Source organism: Globicephala melas, chromosome 12, assembly GCF_963455315.2.
Source record: "Globicephala melas chromosome 12, mGloMel1.2, whole genome shotgun sequence".
Lineage (NCBI taxonomy): Eukaryota > Metazoa > Chordata > Mammalia > Artiodactyla > Delphinidae > Globicephala > Globicephala melas.
This window is the reverse complement of record NC_083325.1, coordinates 67,729,362-67,744,213: the sequence shown is the minus strand read 5'-3', so window position 1 is coordinate 67,744,213 and position 14,852 is coordinate 67,729,362. Positions and strand designations below refer to the sequence as shown.

The 14,852-nt window shown below is 37.6% G+C and overlaps 1 protein-coding gene across 1 annotated transcript in view; it reads left to right on the top strand.

Annotated features, from left to right (window-relative positions):
• WDR43 (WD repeat domain 43) overlaps positions 1 to 11,320 on the top strand; it is a 47,324-nt gene extending 36,004 nt beyond the window's left edge. Inside the window, exons 12-18 of the mRNA XM_030858042.3 lie at positions 2,905 to 2,991; positions 3,587 to 3,618; positions 4,607 to 4,670; positions 6,706 to 6,819; positions 7,327 to 7,396; positions 9,565 to 9,614; positions 9,716 to 11,320. Of these exons, the coding sequence (XP_030713902.1) occupies positions 2,905 to 2,991; positions 3,587 to 3,618; positions 4,607 to 4,670; positions 6,706 to 6,819; positions 7,327 to 7,396; positions 9,565 to 9,614; positions 9,716 to 9,898 (600 nt within the window). The 3' untranslated portion in view covers positions 9,899 to 11,320. The remainder of the gene's footprint in view (positions 1 to 2,904; positions 2,992 to 3,586; positions 3,619 to 4,606; positions 4,671 to 6,705; positions 6,820 to 7,326; positions 7,397 to 9,564; positions 9,615 to 9,715) is intronic.
• Positions 11,321 to 14,852: the final 3,532 nt, after the last annotated feature.

Here is a 14,852-nt window from a genome sequence, read left to right as displayed (position 1 = left end):
TCTTAACTCAGTAGTGAGACTCAACTCAAATAAAAAACAATTGGTAAATGCGTGAACACATATTTCATAAAAGAATTCCAGTGGCCAGTGAGTGCGTGTAAAGGTATTATACATCATTAATCATCACAAATGCAAATTAAAACCACAGTGAGATAACACTACATACCCATTATAGACTGATTAAAATTTAAAAGACCAGTACCATCTACTGGGGAGGATGTGGAGTAACTGGAACTCTCATATCTTGCTGGGGGAATGTAAAATGGTACGCCTACTTTGGAGAACAGTTGGGCCATTTCTTAAAAGTGAAGGACACATCTACCATAAGATCCTGCCGTTCTACTCTTAGGTGTTTACCAAGAGAATTGAAAACAAATGTTCATACAAAGACTTGTACATGAATGGTCATGGCAGCCTTATTTTTAATAGCCCCAAACTGGAAAGAACCCTGAACACATGAAGGGATAAATTGTTATCTAACAATGTAAAGAATGTATATTGCTTCATCAGCAACATGAATGAATCTCAAACTTAGGCTGTGAGAAAGAAGCCAGACAAAAAAGTACATACAGTTTGATTTCATTTATAGAACAATTCTAGAAAATGCAAACCAGCATGTAGTTCAGTGGTTGCCTGAGGACGGTGGGGTGGAAGGGAAGGATAGAATGTAAAGGGTCCAAGGAGACTTGAGGGTGATAGAATGTTTATTACAGTGTTTGTTTCATGGGTAAATGTATGTCAAACTGATTAAATAGTACACTTTAAATTGTGCACTGTTATGTTTCAGTTATAATACAGTAAAGTTTAAAAAAAAAATCCCATCTTCAGTATCATCTTCTTGCTACTTGTAGCTGTGGTTTATAGTCTTGGCAGAAGTTAATAATGCTAACTCCTCTATTCATTATCATTTTGCTTGGTTTGGGATAACTTATTTTTTTTGTGTATTTTTAATTTGAAAATTGTTATCATAGAACCTCTGTCTTTAGTGAGCACAAGGATTATCTGAGAGCTTGTTACATTTTTCTGTCCTGCAGTTTGGAATAACTTCTAAATAGCTAGGCCATACATACCATTATTTGCCTGTGACAGTTTTGGTTTACACCTCTTAACTTGGTGTAATTACTAATAGTGACTCCTTTCATTCACAGAAGTGTCCCAGTTTGGACAACAAATTATCTGATCACTTAACATTTAGAGCACTAGAGGATTTCACAAACCATGTATTTTTCAAACCTTCAACCCTACATTATGTTTCTTAACCAAGCTTTTGGTATAAATAATGTGCAGCAGCAAGTTCAAGATTGTATTCCTTGACCTAAAGTGTTACTATTCTACTTGGCCATTTAAGACAGTGAAGCCTGGTAGTTTGGTGAACATGCTGTGAAAATTGAGTACCTTAACAAAAAGAGATGCAGACATAGAAAACGGACATGTGGGCACAGGGGGAAGGGGGAGTGGGATGAATTGGGAGATTAGGATTGACATATACCCACTACCATGTATAAAATTGATAGTGGGAACCTGCTGTATAGCACAGGGAGCTCAGCTCAGTGCTCTGTGATGACCTAGATGGGTGGGAGGGAGGTCAAAGACGGAGGGGATATATGTATACATATAACTGATTCACTTCCTTGTACAGCAGAAACTAACACAACACTGTAAAGCAACTGTACTTCATTTAAAAAAAAAAGTATTTGTAGACTAGTTCAGACAATGTTCCCTGTAACTTGTACATCATTGGAACTTTGTGATAGCTGATCTATAACAAAGACTTGATTTGAGGGATGTTTAGTATCATCAGACACCTTGTGAATTATTGTTTAACTTCTCAGCATACTTTGCTTTGAACCTTGTGTTTTGATTATTTGAAAATGACAATATTAGGACAGTCCATCCGTCAGTTCCCCAGTGATTATGTATAAAAATACATAATCTTTCTTTTGCATAATAAACTTTGTAATTATGTCAGTGATAGTTTTTAAATAGTACTTGATAGATTTAAGAAGGGTTTGGTATAAAGATATTTTTACAAGCAAATAAAATCCATAGGGAATTTTGAAAGGGTATGTTAAGACCATTAAAGTAGGTTGAAAATGAACTTTCCGCGTTTTTGCCCTGTAATACCTCTACTGTTCATATCCTGAACATGATCTTTATAGCAACAACAGCCAAAACATAGCCTGCACCAACCATTAGGGAAGTTCCTCTAGTTGTAAACTCTTTTGAAAGATAAATATTTAAAAGTATTAAAGAGGAAGGGGGTGGTATCTGGATTTTGAAACCTGAAAGGACTCATTTCCCACCCTCTCCTATAGATGAAGCATCTGGGTGGGGTTTGGAGAAACAGAAAGGCCTGCCAGAATTTGGACTAATCTGCTCTATCTCCTTTTCTATCCATACAACGTGGGGTGGAGACTGCGTTTCACCCTTAAAGTTTTTGACTCAAGCACTCATTATATGATCTTTTGATTGGCTTAAAATTTTATCAAAAACATTTAAAAGGTATGTTTCCTTGTAATGTGATTTTAGTGTGTTTTGCTCACTCTTGTGTTGATATGACAAGATATGTTTCATAAAGGTTTGAGAACTTCTCTAAAGTGGTGTATATACCTGTATTTAAATGTCGAGAGGTGTTCTTTTCTGTTTTATATCAAAAATTAGCTTATAAGAATTTAGAATTTGTGGAGCAGAAACTTGTTTAATGGAGTAAATGTCCTGATACTTGAAGCCTGTACTTGTCTGATAGCCATAAGACATAATATAACATTCTCCATTTATTCCTAATCTTTATTTGCTACAGTTGAGTATTGCTTGGTTTTTAAGATAATTTTTAGTGACAGTATTCCCTGTAGTGTCCTTAGTTTCTGAGTATGCTTATTTACATTTTTTTTTTTTTTCTCACAGAAAGTACTTCAAACTAGAAACTTAAACCTAATAAAGAGAACTGTACTAAGGATGCCCCTGCATGCTGTCATTCCGTTGTTGCAAGAGGTAACTGAGTACGCTTCTCATTTTAAGGTCCTAATGCTATGACTCAAAGACAAAATCCAGTATTCAGAGAAATGGATTTGCTGTATGTAAGCAAGCAGGGTATTTAGAGTCGATGATAGATGATCACTGGATCTACTCAGACAAAATTTGCCTAATCTAGATTTTTTTCTATGTATTTTAAAAATTGAGATATAATTTACATACCTTTAAGGTGTGCAGTTCAGTGTTTTATAATATATTACAGATTGTGCAATTGCCACATCAAAAAGAAATCCAGTACCCACTAATCACTCCCCATTTGTCCTTACCCCCAGTTTCTGGCAACCACTAATCTATTTTCTGTCTTTGTGTGTGTTCTGGACATTCATTCATATAAATCCTAGCCTAGATTTTTATCAGATAATTATTTTTATTTTGGGAATGTATTCCTAGATTATGTTAAATTGGTTGAACATTTAGGAGTTAGGAAATTTAAGAATAATGATTTCCTAATAGTCTTTCTTTCCCTTGTTCTTATGGATGTGTTATCATGGGAATTCATGGAGATTGGCTGCCTCTGAAGTACTGTTGCTAATACTGTTTTTCTCCTCCTCAGCTTACAAAGAGATTACAAGGACATCCTAATAGGTAAGATGTTTAGGCGACTTAAATTGCTTTGATTTTATAAATATTTTAAATGTGATTGTTTAAAAACAGCAGTGTCTGGCAGCATGAGATTACGTAGTAGGTAGCCTCAGATTCTAACTAATAAAACTCAAAGTGTCAGATATTGCTCTCTGCACTTATTTTAAATTGAATGATTCTTATTTCTCAGACTGTATTATAGTTTTTCCTTCCTTCAGAAAATTGGAGGTTTTTCAGCTTTATATATCAGGTCATTTAATGGGTTAGTCTGATTTAATAATTCAGGCCTAATCACGATGTGTAAAACTGGACATCTGTAGAACTTGCTCAGCCTCTGGTAGTTGCTTAAGACGCTACAAGGAAAGATTTTATATAACTAAATTTTGTGGGTCTTTTTTGCTAATTTGATGATTAAATATTTATATAAGGTGTTGATATCTCAAAGATCTCAGCTTGCACTATAGTATTACCAGAGTCTATAATATAGTTTTTCTTTTCTAAATTTTTTTTCGTGATAGGCTCCATTAGCCTTTGGAACTCACAGAGGAAATCTAAAGGTTTCATTAATTAGGCCCGGCTTACATTTTTGGTCTATATTTGTCTTTTAATGTTGGTGTGGAAATCTTTTGCTGTTTGTACCTGATGATGAGTAGATGATGGGCTCAGATATGAGCATAAAATGCAAAGTCAGCTGAGCCCAGTTTACTGCCTTGGTATCAGCTAATTACGAAGTAAAGCATAGGTTTTATATCTGGAATTGAATTATTTTAGAGGAAGGGATTTTTGTCCTGTTATCTAGTCCATCCTACTACCCCCTCCCTTCCTCAAAAGATGAGTATATTACACAGACCTCAAATAGACCCAGTGAAAGAATGAACGACTGTCATATTCACAGTGGTTATTTATTAGAGTCATTTTCTAGATCTTTATAACTGCGTTGTATTTAATTTTGAATTTGTGAATATCAGTTGATTTGTTCTTTTTTTTTCAGTGCTGTTATAATGGTTCAGTGGCTAAAATGCGTGCTAACGATCCATGCATCCTACTTATCCACAGTAAGTCTTTTCACCTGTAGTTGCTGAACAGTTTGGCTTTGATAAGGATTATCAACTGATGGCTTAACAAAACCATTTTCTCTCCATCTACCCTTTAACCATCAGCTGCTGCTTTTAAAGAATTTGTTTTTTCCCCAGGTGCAATGTCATGTTGTCATCATTGTTACCTTTTATAAACTGGCCCTTTTTTGGCCCAGATTTTAAAAGTAATATATATTCTGTAGAGAAGCTTGAAAAATACAGAAAGGAGAAAAGTTACATACTAGTCTTCAGGTGTTTTTCTATATACATACCTGTTTAGCAAAATTATCTTTACATTGTATGTATCTCTCCCATCCTCTTCTAAAAGCTTAGTAGCTTTTTAGAGTTTATATCTATGCTAACATATCTATATTACCTTGTGATAAAAATGAAATAAATATCTTAATACCTGACATTTTGCTGGGGCTACTGTCAGCTCTTGATTACCTATACAGATGGAAGAGAGGGAGCATAAAATCATAAAGCAACACCAAAAAAACCCCAGTTTTATATGTCACAATATGAGCTGGGTTATTGCCACATCATCAATTTAATTATAGTTTAAGCTAGAAATAAAATTATGCAGTTGACTCATTCTTCTTTTATTTGGTTATCTAGAACCTTACAATAGGTTTTCTTGAAAGATTTTAGTGGATAGTTGAAAATTTTTAATTACTCCTTAAACTATAGCTCTTCCCTTCTTAACAGTTTCACCCAATTCTTGCCTGATCACTGTCCCTTGTTCTCTGTCTCAGGATCCTTTTCCTTCAGTAGTCTGAGATAGGAAAAACCATTGGTTAACCTGTTTTGAGTTCGGCAGTTCGTTCTTTGTATGTCTGTGGAGATCTCTGTCAGGATGTTAAAATGTGGGGAAGAGATAGGAAACAGTAAGAATGCATATTGGGTTTCCCTGCTTACAGAAATCTTGGGAGTTGGATTGGGGGCAGTGTCTGAGTGGCGTGGTGATGGGCATGGAAAGATTACCACAAGCATAGGACGACACTCATTTTGTGACTTCATTGAATTGCTTAGAAGCAAAAAGAGCCCTAGGTGGACTTGTAGTGAAATCCCTTCTGGAATCAACCCCTAAGTTATAACTACTGGAGTAGTAGTCGTATAACATTCTAGGTCAGGGCAAAATAGACCATGGAAGTATGGTACAGGGTGGACTCCAGCCCAAAACAGTTTTCTCTCCTCAGAAAACAGTGCTCTTCCCCCACCTTTCCTTCATTTCTTCCTTCCTTATCAGATATCTTTAAGTACCTTCTCTAAGTCAAGGACTGTGCTAGGCATGGGGGCTTTAGTAATGTACAGACACTCTCATTTTTACTGTTTAAAGTTTAACATTTGAATGAAACACTCTTATTTACTCTCATGTCAGAGATAGGAGGGCAAGTAAAGGCTAATTAAAGGGCAAAGAGTGGGGTCCCTTTTTCTGAAGCTCTGGAGGGACAAAGAAAATTTCCTGCTTTAATTTCTGAAGTATAACTCAGAGGGTTAATTAACAGGAAGTATGTTTGAAATACCATAAGGTCAGCTTTGTATTCTGTCACTTTGTCCTGCTGGTCTCTGGAAGCTGTTAAAGCTTCCTCTAGCTGCTGGGACCTAATGGAGGTAGATAGTGTGATATCATCAGAGAGGAAGTTTCAGAGTGAAGCCCTTTTTAGCCCAGAGGTATGTGCTTGGGGTTACTCTTTAGTTAGTGTCTCCTTTATATTGATCTTCTCTGAAATAATAAGATCAACACAAAGAAGTCCCACCCTGCAGTTTGTCTCTTCTTGCAGTTTCTCCTTCGGACCTTGCATCATTATTTTTTTGCTGTTAGGACAGTAAAGACCTCTGAAAATTTGAGACGTTGCTAGGCTGTGTGACAAGCAGCCACTGCCACTGGAAGTGCAAGCATTTGCTGGGGGCTGAATACTCAGGCATATCTGAGCATGATTTATATATTTGTTATCCATGTTTTATTATAATAGTATCAAAGTATCATTTTTTTGTTGCTGTTGTTCCTTAGTTGCCTGACCTGGTACCCCAGCTGGGGACACTGTACCAGTTAATGGAAAGCAGAGTAAAAACTTTTCAGAAACTCTCCCACCTTCACGGAAAGCTCATCCTTCTAATCACGCAAGTGAGTAAATCAGATTGTTTTGTGCTAAACTTTTGAATGTGATGGGAATGGAGAGAGGAATAAGGATTGTTTACCTGAATGTTGAAAGCACCCTGTTTCAGCAAAAAATTGGTCAATCAGGACCTAGTTTTTGACTAGGAAATGTTATATATTTGACAGTAAGTTAACTTAGTTCTACCTGTGTCAGCTTTAACTCGGAGGTTCTCACCGTCATATTTCAGTTGTTAATACAGTTAGAGTGGTTGTGGTGCTATGAGCAACGAGTCACAGGGTATTTCTACAGCTTTTTGTCGCAGAAAGAAATTGGATTACCTTAAAAGTATTTTCAGCCTTTACGGAGTAACTCTTTCTTGTATTTGACGAATATGCCTTTTGCCGTGTATTTGATCTACATCGTATTAAGGTCATCTGTTACAGTGGTTGAGGATGAGTTTACTGTTGGGGAACGTTGTGATACTTGAGATAAACTTACACGCTACTTCACAATAGCACTTGATTATCTTTCAGGTTACAGCATCAGAAAAAACGAAGGGACCGACTTGTCCTGCACAGAAGGCAAAGTTGGTGTATGAAGAAGGTAAAGCTTGGGGCATAGGCTGAACATTTAGTTTTTCACATTGACTCAGTTCTGTGACTTTGTAAAAACATCAGTGTGAGATCATGCTTTGACACACACCTTCCCTAATAAAACGGGCAAGCTTGTGGCAAAACTGGCAAAAATGTGATCAAATTTAAAAAAGCGAAGGCACAAATATAATACAGAAACAAAAAAGGGCGTTAGGTATGGAAGAGATTTGAAGAACACTATGAACAAACTATGTCAATACAAAAAACCTAGATGGTGTAGGTAATTTCTTGGGAAACTTTAATGACCAAAATTGACTTAAAAAGAAATAGAAACCTAGAACAAGCTAATAGCTTTAAATTGATTTAGTCAAAACCTTTCCCCGTAGGGTACCAGACACAGGTTTTATAAGTGACTTTTACCAGTCTTTAAGGAACAAGTCATTTTTGTCACGTACAAACAGTTTAGACATTTTATGAGTCAAAATCGGACAAGTATAGTCAAGAAAATAACATCTCAGGCCATCCTCAAATATCCTAAGTAGCAGATTGATTACAGAAGTGCTTAAGTAAAATAATATGTCATTACCAAGTAGAATTTATTTAAAGATTGTAAGATGATTTAGCATCAAGAAATCTGTTAATGTAGTTATTACCTTGTTAACAGGTTATCATGAGCACTGTCTATTATTTTAATAGATATAGAAAAATAATTCAATGAAATTCCATCTTTGTACATCTCATTATTTGATAATTTAGTCACACCATTGAAATATTCAGATAAACAAGTTTACTGGATACCAAGATCTAGCAAAAAGGAATCAGTAGCATTATTATGTCCCAATAATGTATTGTATGTCCATAATGTCCCGGTTAGAAATGTCTTAGGAAAAAAGATCTTATTCACAGCAGCAACCAAAACTATGAAGTACCTAGAAATACCTCTAAAAAATGAAACAAAACCTTTATAGAGAAAACTATAAAATATAACTGAAGGACATAAAAGCATACCTGAATTAATTAATTATACTTTTTGTGATTTTTCCCCCCTGGTTTTATTGAGATATAATTGACATATAACACTGTGCTCGTTTTAGGGGGGTACAACATAATGATCCTATATGTATATACTGTGAAATGATCATCACAATGTTTAGTTAACATCCATCACCACACGGTTATAAATCTTTTGTTCCTGTGATGAGAGCTTTTAAGGTTGACTCTCTTAGCAGCTCTCAAATAAACGTTACAGTATTGCTAGCTGTGGTCACCGTGGTGTACATTATCTACCCAGGACTGACTTATCTTATAATTGGAAGTTTGTGTCTTTTGACCTTCACCCATTTCCTCCACCCTTATCTGACGCCTCTGGCAACCACCAATCTGTTCCCTGTATCATTGAATCTCGTTTTTGTAGATTCTATATGTGAGTGAGATCATACAGTATTTACCTTTTTCTGTCTGACTTATTTCACTTAGCACAAAGCCCTCAAGGTCCATCCATGTTGTTGCAAAGGGCAGGAGTTCCTATTATTGCATGGCTGAATAATAATCTATTTTGTGTGTGTGTGTGTGTGTGTGTGTGTGTGTGTGTGTGTGTGTGTGTGTCACATTTTCTTTATCCATTCTTCCATCAATGGACATTTGGGTTGTTTCCCTGTCTTGACTATTGTAAATAATGCTGCAGCGAACATGGGAGTGCAGTTATATCTGAGATCCTGATTTCGTTTCCTTTGGTATATATTTAGAAGTGGACTTGGTGGATCATATGGTAATTCTATTTTTAATTTCTTGGGGAGTCTTCATACTGTTTTCCATGGTGGCTGAACCAGTTTACATTCCCATCAGCAGTGCACAGGGATTCCTTTTCTCCACATCCTCGGCTTAGTGTTTTTTTTTTTTAATTATTTTTTTAATTGAAGTATAGTTAATGTACAGTGACTTAGTGTTTTAGATGGGATTTTGTTAGGGTTTTGATATTTTGTCCTGATCAATGAGATCTTGATGGAATAGTATAATACATGTACTTTTATGCAGATAAGAATATAAACAATGTTCCTTCTTGGATGATAGCTGAATATATTTCTAAAAATAAATTCAGGAATCTGATTCTTCTTAGCTTTCTGGGCTCTGTCCTCTGCTTTGATCACAAAGTTAAAGCTTGTTTCCCCCTTCTTGCAGAATCTTCTGAAGAGGAGTCTGATGATGAAATAGCAGATAAGGATTCTGATGTGAGTAATTTGTTCCCTGGTACATGAATCTGCCTCATATCTTTGTACCCTGTAAGAACGAGGCCTTCAATCATGCTTTCCTTGCTTAATATCTCTACCAGGATAATTGGGATGAAGATGAGGAAGAGAAAGGAGGTGAAAAAGATGAGGATGTTGACGAAGAGGAAGAAGAGGATGCTGAAGAAAAAGATGAAGAAAATGGTGAGGACAGAGACGTGGCAAGTGAAAAGGAATTAAATGGAGATTCTGATTTAGATCCTGAAAATGAAAGTGAAGAAGAATGAACAGAGGAACAAGTCAAATGAACTATGGAAACTGGCTCACCTTACCCACTGCTGCCGAGTTCTCCTATGGAGGGTTGTCTCCGTGACAGATGCCAAGGACCGCTGCACATTTCCAAATTCCTAATGGTGGCTCCCATGCCACTTTGCTGTCTTGAGCACCCCAGACTTAACTGTGTAAATAAGAGTTTCATTCAAATGTTAATAAACTTTACACAGCAAATAGATACATTTTCTGCAGTGTACTGACATGAGTGTCCAATATATGGTATATTTTTATAATGTAATATCCTGGTATGATTGGTTATGCCAAGAATTGATGTAAGTGAAGATAAAGACATTTCCCATGTAAGGGTCAAGAACTGGACTTTTGTGAAGGAGTCAGCTCTTATCTCAGGTTGGTATCTTTCATCACATCCTGGTATGAAGCAGCACTAGTGAAAAAATTTTAATTTGGTACATTTTCATAAAATGTGAAGGGATAAACTAAAGACTGGAGTAAAAATGATTGTGACTAAAAAAAATAAAATCACCAGTATCCCTAGCTTCTCTATTGACTGGTAATCTGATTTGAGTCAGATTGAATATTTGGAGTGCTTCCCCAAAACAACCACTTATTTTTTAAGCTGTCATGTGAAGTATTTTTTTAAAACACAGAAAAATTATGATAATTTAAAAACTAAAGAATTAGCCATATTGAGGATTTTTCTTGACTGCAAGTTGCCTGTAAAGAATCATCAGTGTATAGATTTAGAAGTGCTCGTTACCTGCAACTTTCTAAAAGATTCAGTTACAGCTGCTTTTGAAGAGGTTTTCATTTTTATTTAAATTACTAATGGGTCAAAGAACAGTTGTTTATTTTTTCTCTTTGGTTTTAGATATTAATGATAACCTTGTTGGAATTTTTTTCCAAAGAAAATATTTTTATAATTCCATAATTTAATGTGTTCCTTTTCATTACCCACTCTTGGCAGTGTTAGGGTATGTTTACCTTAAAATAAATCCGACTCAAGATTTTTTATGTATGTATAAAGAAATATTTTGGTGTGCTACAAAAGCCTTCTCAAATTATCAGTAATTTTTTTTTGTTTGTTTGTTTTTTTAAAAGAATGAGCCAGTATTTGCTTAGTGCTCTCTAGGGAACATGCAGATGGAAGCTCAACTCTAAGAAAGGGCTGGGGAGATGGGTTTATTTTTCCCACGTGTGAATATGTAAAACATAAAACCATTATCTCTGAGGGACTTCTGATATCGGTGGCAGACAGATTTCTGTGCTCAACTAATAGAGCTGGAGCCATATAGAGCATCTTGGGAAAGTTAGAGTCAGCTACTGGTGTAATGTATAGTTATATTTGTCTATAAATGGAGCTGTTTATGGCAATTTAATACCATTCTCTTTGTAAAGTGAATAAATATTCATCTTTACCCAGTGCTTGTCTTGTGGTATATGTAGGGGAACACAGCCACAGGTTTGTGCTTGTGGTGTGAAGGTTTTAAAAAAATCATCTTACTCCACTAGCATTAATAGATAAATGCTTTCAAGGCTTTTTGGATAATCTAGCATTTGTAACAAAGTGAAGGAACCAAGAACTTTGTTAGGAGCTAGTGGTTGTTTCTTGCCCCGCCTGGCAGGGCCGCGCTCCCACCACCCGAGGTTGCGGTGGCAGTCACAAGGGTGCACGTGCCCATGGCTCAGGCCGTGTCCTGTGGCCTGGGTCAGATTTCCCCCCGCACCTGGCTCTACCTAGAGAACGGTAGTAATTGCTTACTGTTTCTTGTTTTAGACAAATCCAGAGTTAAATTACAAACTTGTTGCAAAGACTTTTCTAGTTTCAGGGTATTCCACTCCTAATCCAGACAACAAAGTTTTGAGTATGTGGTGGTGTCTTTTTTGAGGTTAATTTTTCTTCCTAGCTTTTTTATTTTTAATAATTAACCGTCTCTTCATGATCAAATCAAGGATCACATATTATATTTGGCTGTCATTGCTTTGTTAATCCAGAATATTCCCCATTCCCGCTTGTGTGTGTTTCATGATTTTGATATTTAAGTAAGTCCACATAAATTAAGCTGTGTTACAGAATGTCCTACAGTCCAGGTTTGTCGGATTGCTTCCTTATGATTAGATTCTCATTTAAATGTTTTTTGGCAAGCATACTAAATAGGTGGCGATATTTGAGGTTAATTTGTAAAAGTAAATTCTTTTTGGGCATAGATGAGTATATTAGTATGTTTTGATGTAAGTAGATGTTGAGACTTCAGGTTTGGGATTTTTGAAGCCTTAGTGCAGAGGGATGTTTGAGGGTCAGAAATGGGATCTAGGGACTTCCCTGGTCTACAGTGGTAAAGAATCCACCTTCCAATGCAGAGGACGCAAGTTTGATCCCTGGTCGGGGAACTAGGTTCCCATATGCTGTGGGGCCGCTGAGCCCATGTGCCACAACTACTGAGCTTGTGCGCCTCAACTAGAGAGGCTGCATGCTGCAAACTACAGAGCCCACGCACCCTGGAGCCTGTGCGCCACGACTAGAAAAGAAAACATGCACACAGCAATGAAGAGCCTGCATGCCTCAACCAAGACCCCATGCAGCCAAAATAAATAAATAAAAAGAAATAATAAAAAGAAATGAAAAAAAGGGATCTGGGTAGTGAGATAATTTGGGTACATTGATGCTATATATGTAAGGCTGTTAAGATTTTTGTGGAGGTAAATTCTCAACAATGTACATTCATTCATGTAACATATTTATTGATTGTCTACTCTCAGATTAGTCCGTTGCTTGGTACATATACATCACTGAGTAGCAGTGAATGACAGTGAATAACTAATAAGGAGCTGACATTCTATCAGAAGTATGCAATAAACTAACTGTACAAGGTATAGGAGTAAATGAATTCTATATAGTATGTTAGAAGATGGTGACTTCCGGGGGGAAAGGAGTAAGGGTGTTGGGATTAGGGAGTGCAGTTGCAGGATTAAATATGTGATCAGGGTAGGGCTTATTGACAAGAGATTTGAACATAGACTAGGCGGAGGTGAGGAAGTTAGCTAAGTGGGTATCTGTGGAAGAGTGTTCTAGGTGGAGGAAATGGCATGAGCAGAGGCCAGCACATGTGTGATGTGTTGAAACCACGAGAGGAGACCAGTGTGACTGCAACGGAGTGAGAGGTGATGGGGACTTAGGCCAGGGTAGTAGTAATGGGCTTGGTGATAGTTGGTTAGTTTCAGGGATTGTTTCTAGTTTAGAGCAAGCTGGGTTTCCGAGAGGTGTGAGGAAAAGGGGGGGAGTCGGGTATGACTTGCTGCAGCACCAGGATGAAGCTGTGGGTGGAGCAGCTTAGGGGAGGGAGATCAGGAATTGGATTGCGGACATACAAAGTTACAGGTATCTGTTAGGAATGCAAGTCCATACCCAGTTGATTTAAGGGGTGAGTTTGGATGGAGGGTCAGTAAAGCCACAAGACTGGGTTTGCTTCTCCAGGGAGTGAATGTGCATAGGAAGAGCACCCAGCGTCGGAGGAGAGGAGAAACCGCAAGGGACACAAAGGGGGAAGGTGAGGTAGGGGAAATTGAGGTTTACTTACTCGACCATTTTCTTTTAATTCTCGACATCCTTCAGCTGTAGTTTCTTTGAGCTGTAATTGATATTACTGGTGGATCCTTCCCGGCCGCAATGGCTTTTGTGATGCCCTTCATGTGACTGCTTGTTGATCCTTTCTTGGAAGGCTACTCGGGCATAACATTTGTTCTCTTAATGCAGTAGTGTTGTGGTGCCTTTGTGGCACCTAGGCACTGTCCCTCGTCACGTGTCCAAGCCGTACACTGGATCACAAAACCGGCGCAACGAGAGACCGCAGCGGTGTAAATGGACTAGCAGGCATCATTCGAACAGGAACACAGTAAGGAAGAAAGCATAGGGTAGGTGGCGCTCTCTCTTCTGTACAGTGCTGGCTGACTTGGTGTGAGAAAATGGAATTGTACTTGTCAGCACTATAATGAATATTCATATATGTGTGGGTAATTTTTAAAATATGAAAATAGTTCTGAGAACAGGGTGATTATAAATCGCACTTTAGCAGGTGACGGATGTCAAATGGAAAATCCAAAAGTTGAAAGTTACCACTTAAAAAATTACCTATCTGGCATATTCTTTCCGGGTAATAGTGGCTCAAAGGCCAAGGGAATATTATTCTTTTTGGACGCTAAAGTTTAAAAAGGATTTCCTAATGGAAATAAGTATGTAGGAAAACATGTTGTTACAGCCTTGCCTTTGGCCTTGTACTTTCTTTTGTTCTAGTTTGAAAGAGGGGAAGGGATGTGGTTGTCTGGCAGTGCAGTCGCTGAAGTCCGAGACAACTTGGCTGCCTCAGCTGACCCTGTGCGGGCATGATGGTCCAGAACTGGGCCACTACTTCCACAGGATCAGAAACGTAATTTTGTCCTTGTCCCTAGACTTGATGTATCAATAGTTTCATACAGTCAGAACATCAGCCAGGCTTCCAAGAGAAATTGGTATTTAAATAGTGTATTTATTAATAGAAATACACTACACCTTTCCAGTGGAGCAGTGTTCATGTTGGGTGGTGACATGTCTCTTTTTGCACAGGAAGGTCACACAGTAAAAACCAGTTTTATAACTGGAAGATTATCTTTGCACCAGAGTGTGGAATTGGAAGAGACATGAATTGGATGGTTAGTGGACAGTGTGTAGCCGGTACTAAAGGCGTTGGAATTCTTGGCTTCCTTGCGTGTTGCTCTGACCCTTCTCCTTTTATTTTTATTTATTTATATTCATTTTTTGCGGCACGTGGAATCTTTTAGTCGCGGCACACATGTGGGATCTAGTTCCCCGACCAGGGATAGAACCTGGGCCCCCTGCATTGGGAGCGTGGAGTCTTACCCACTGGACCACCAAGGAAGTCCCCTGACCCTTCTTTTAACAGGACCGTTACTGTG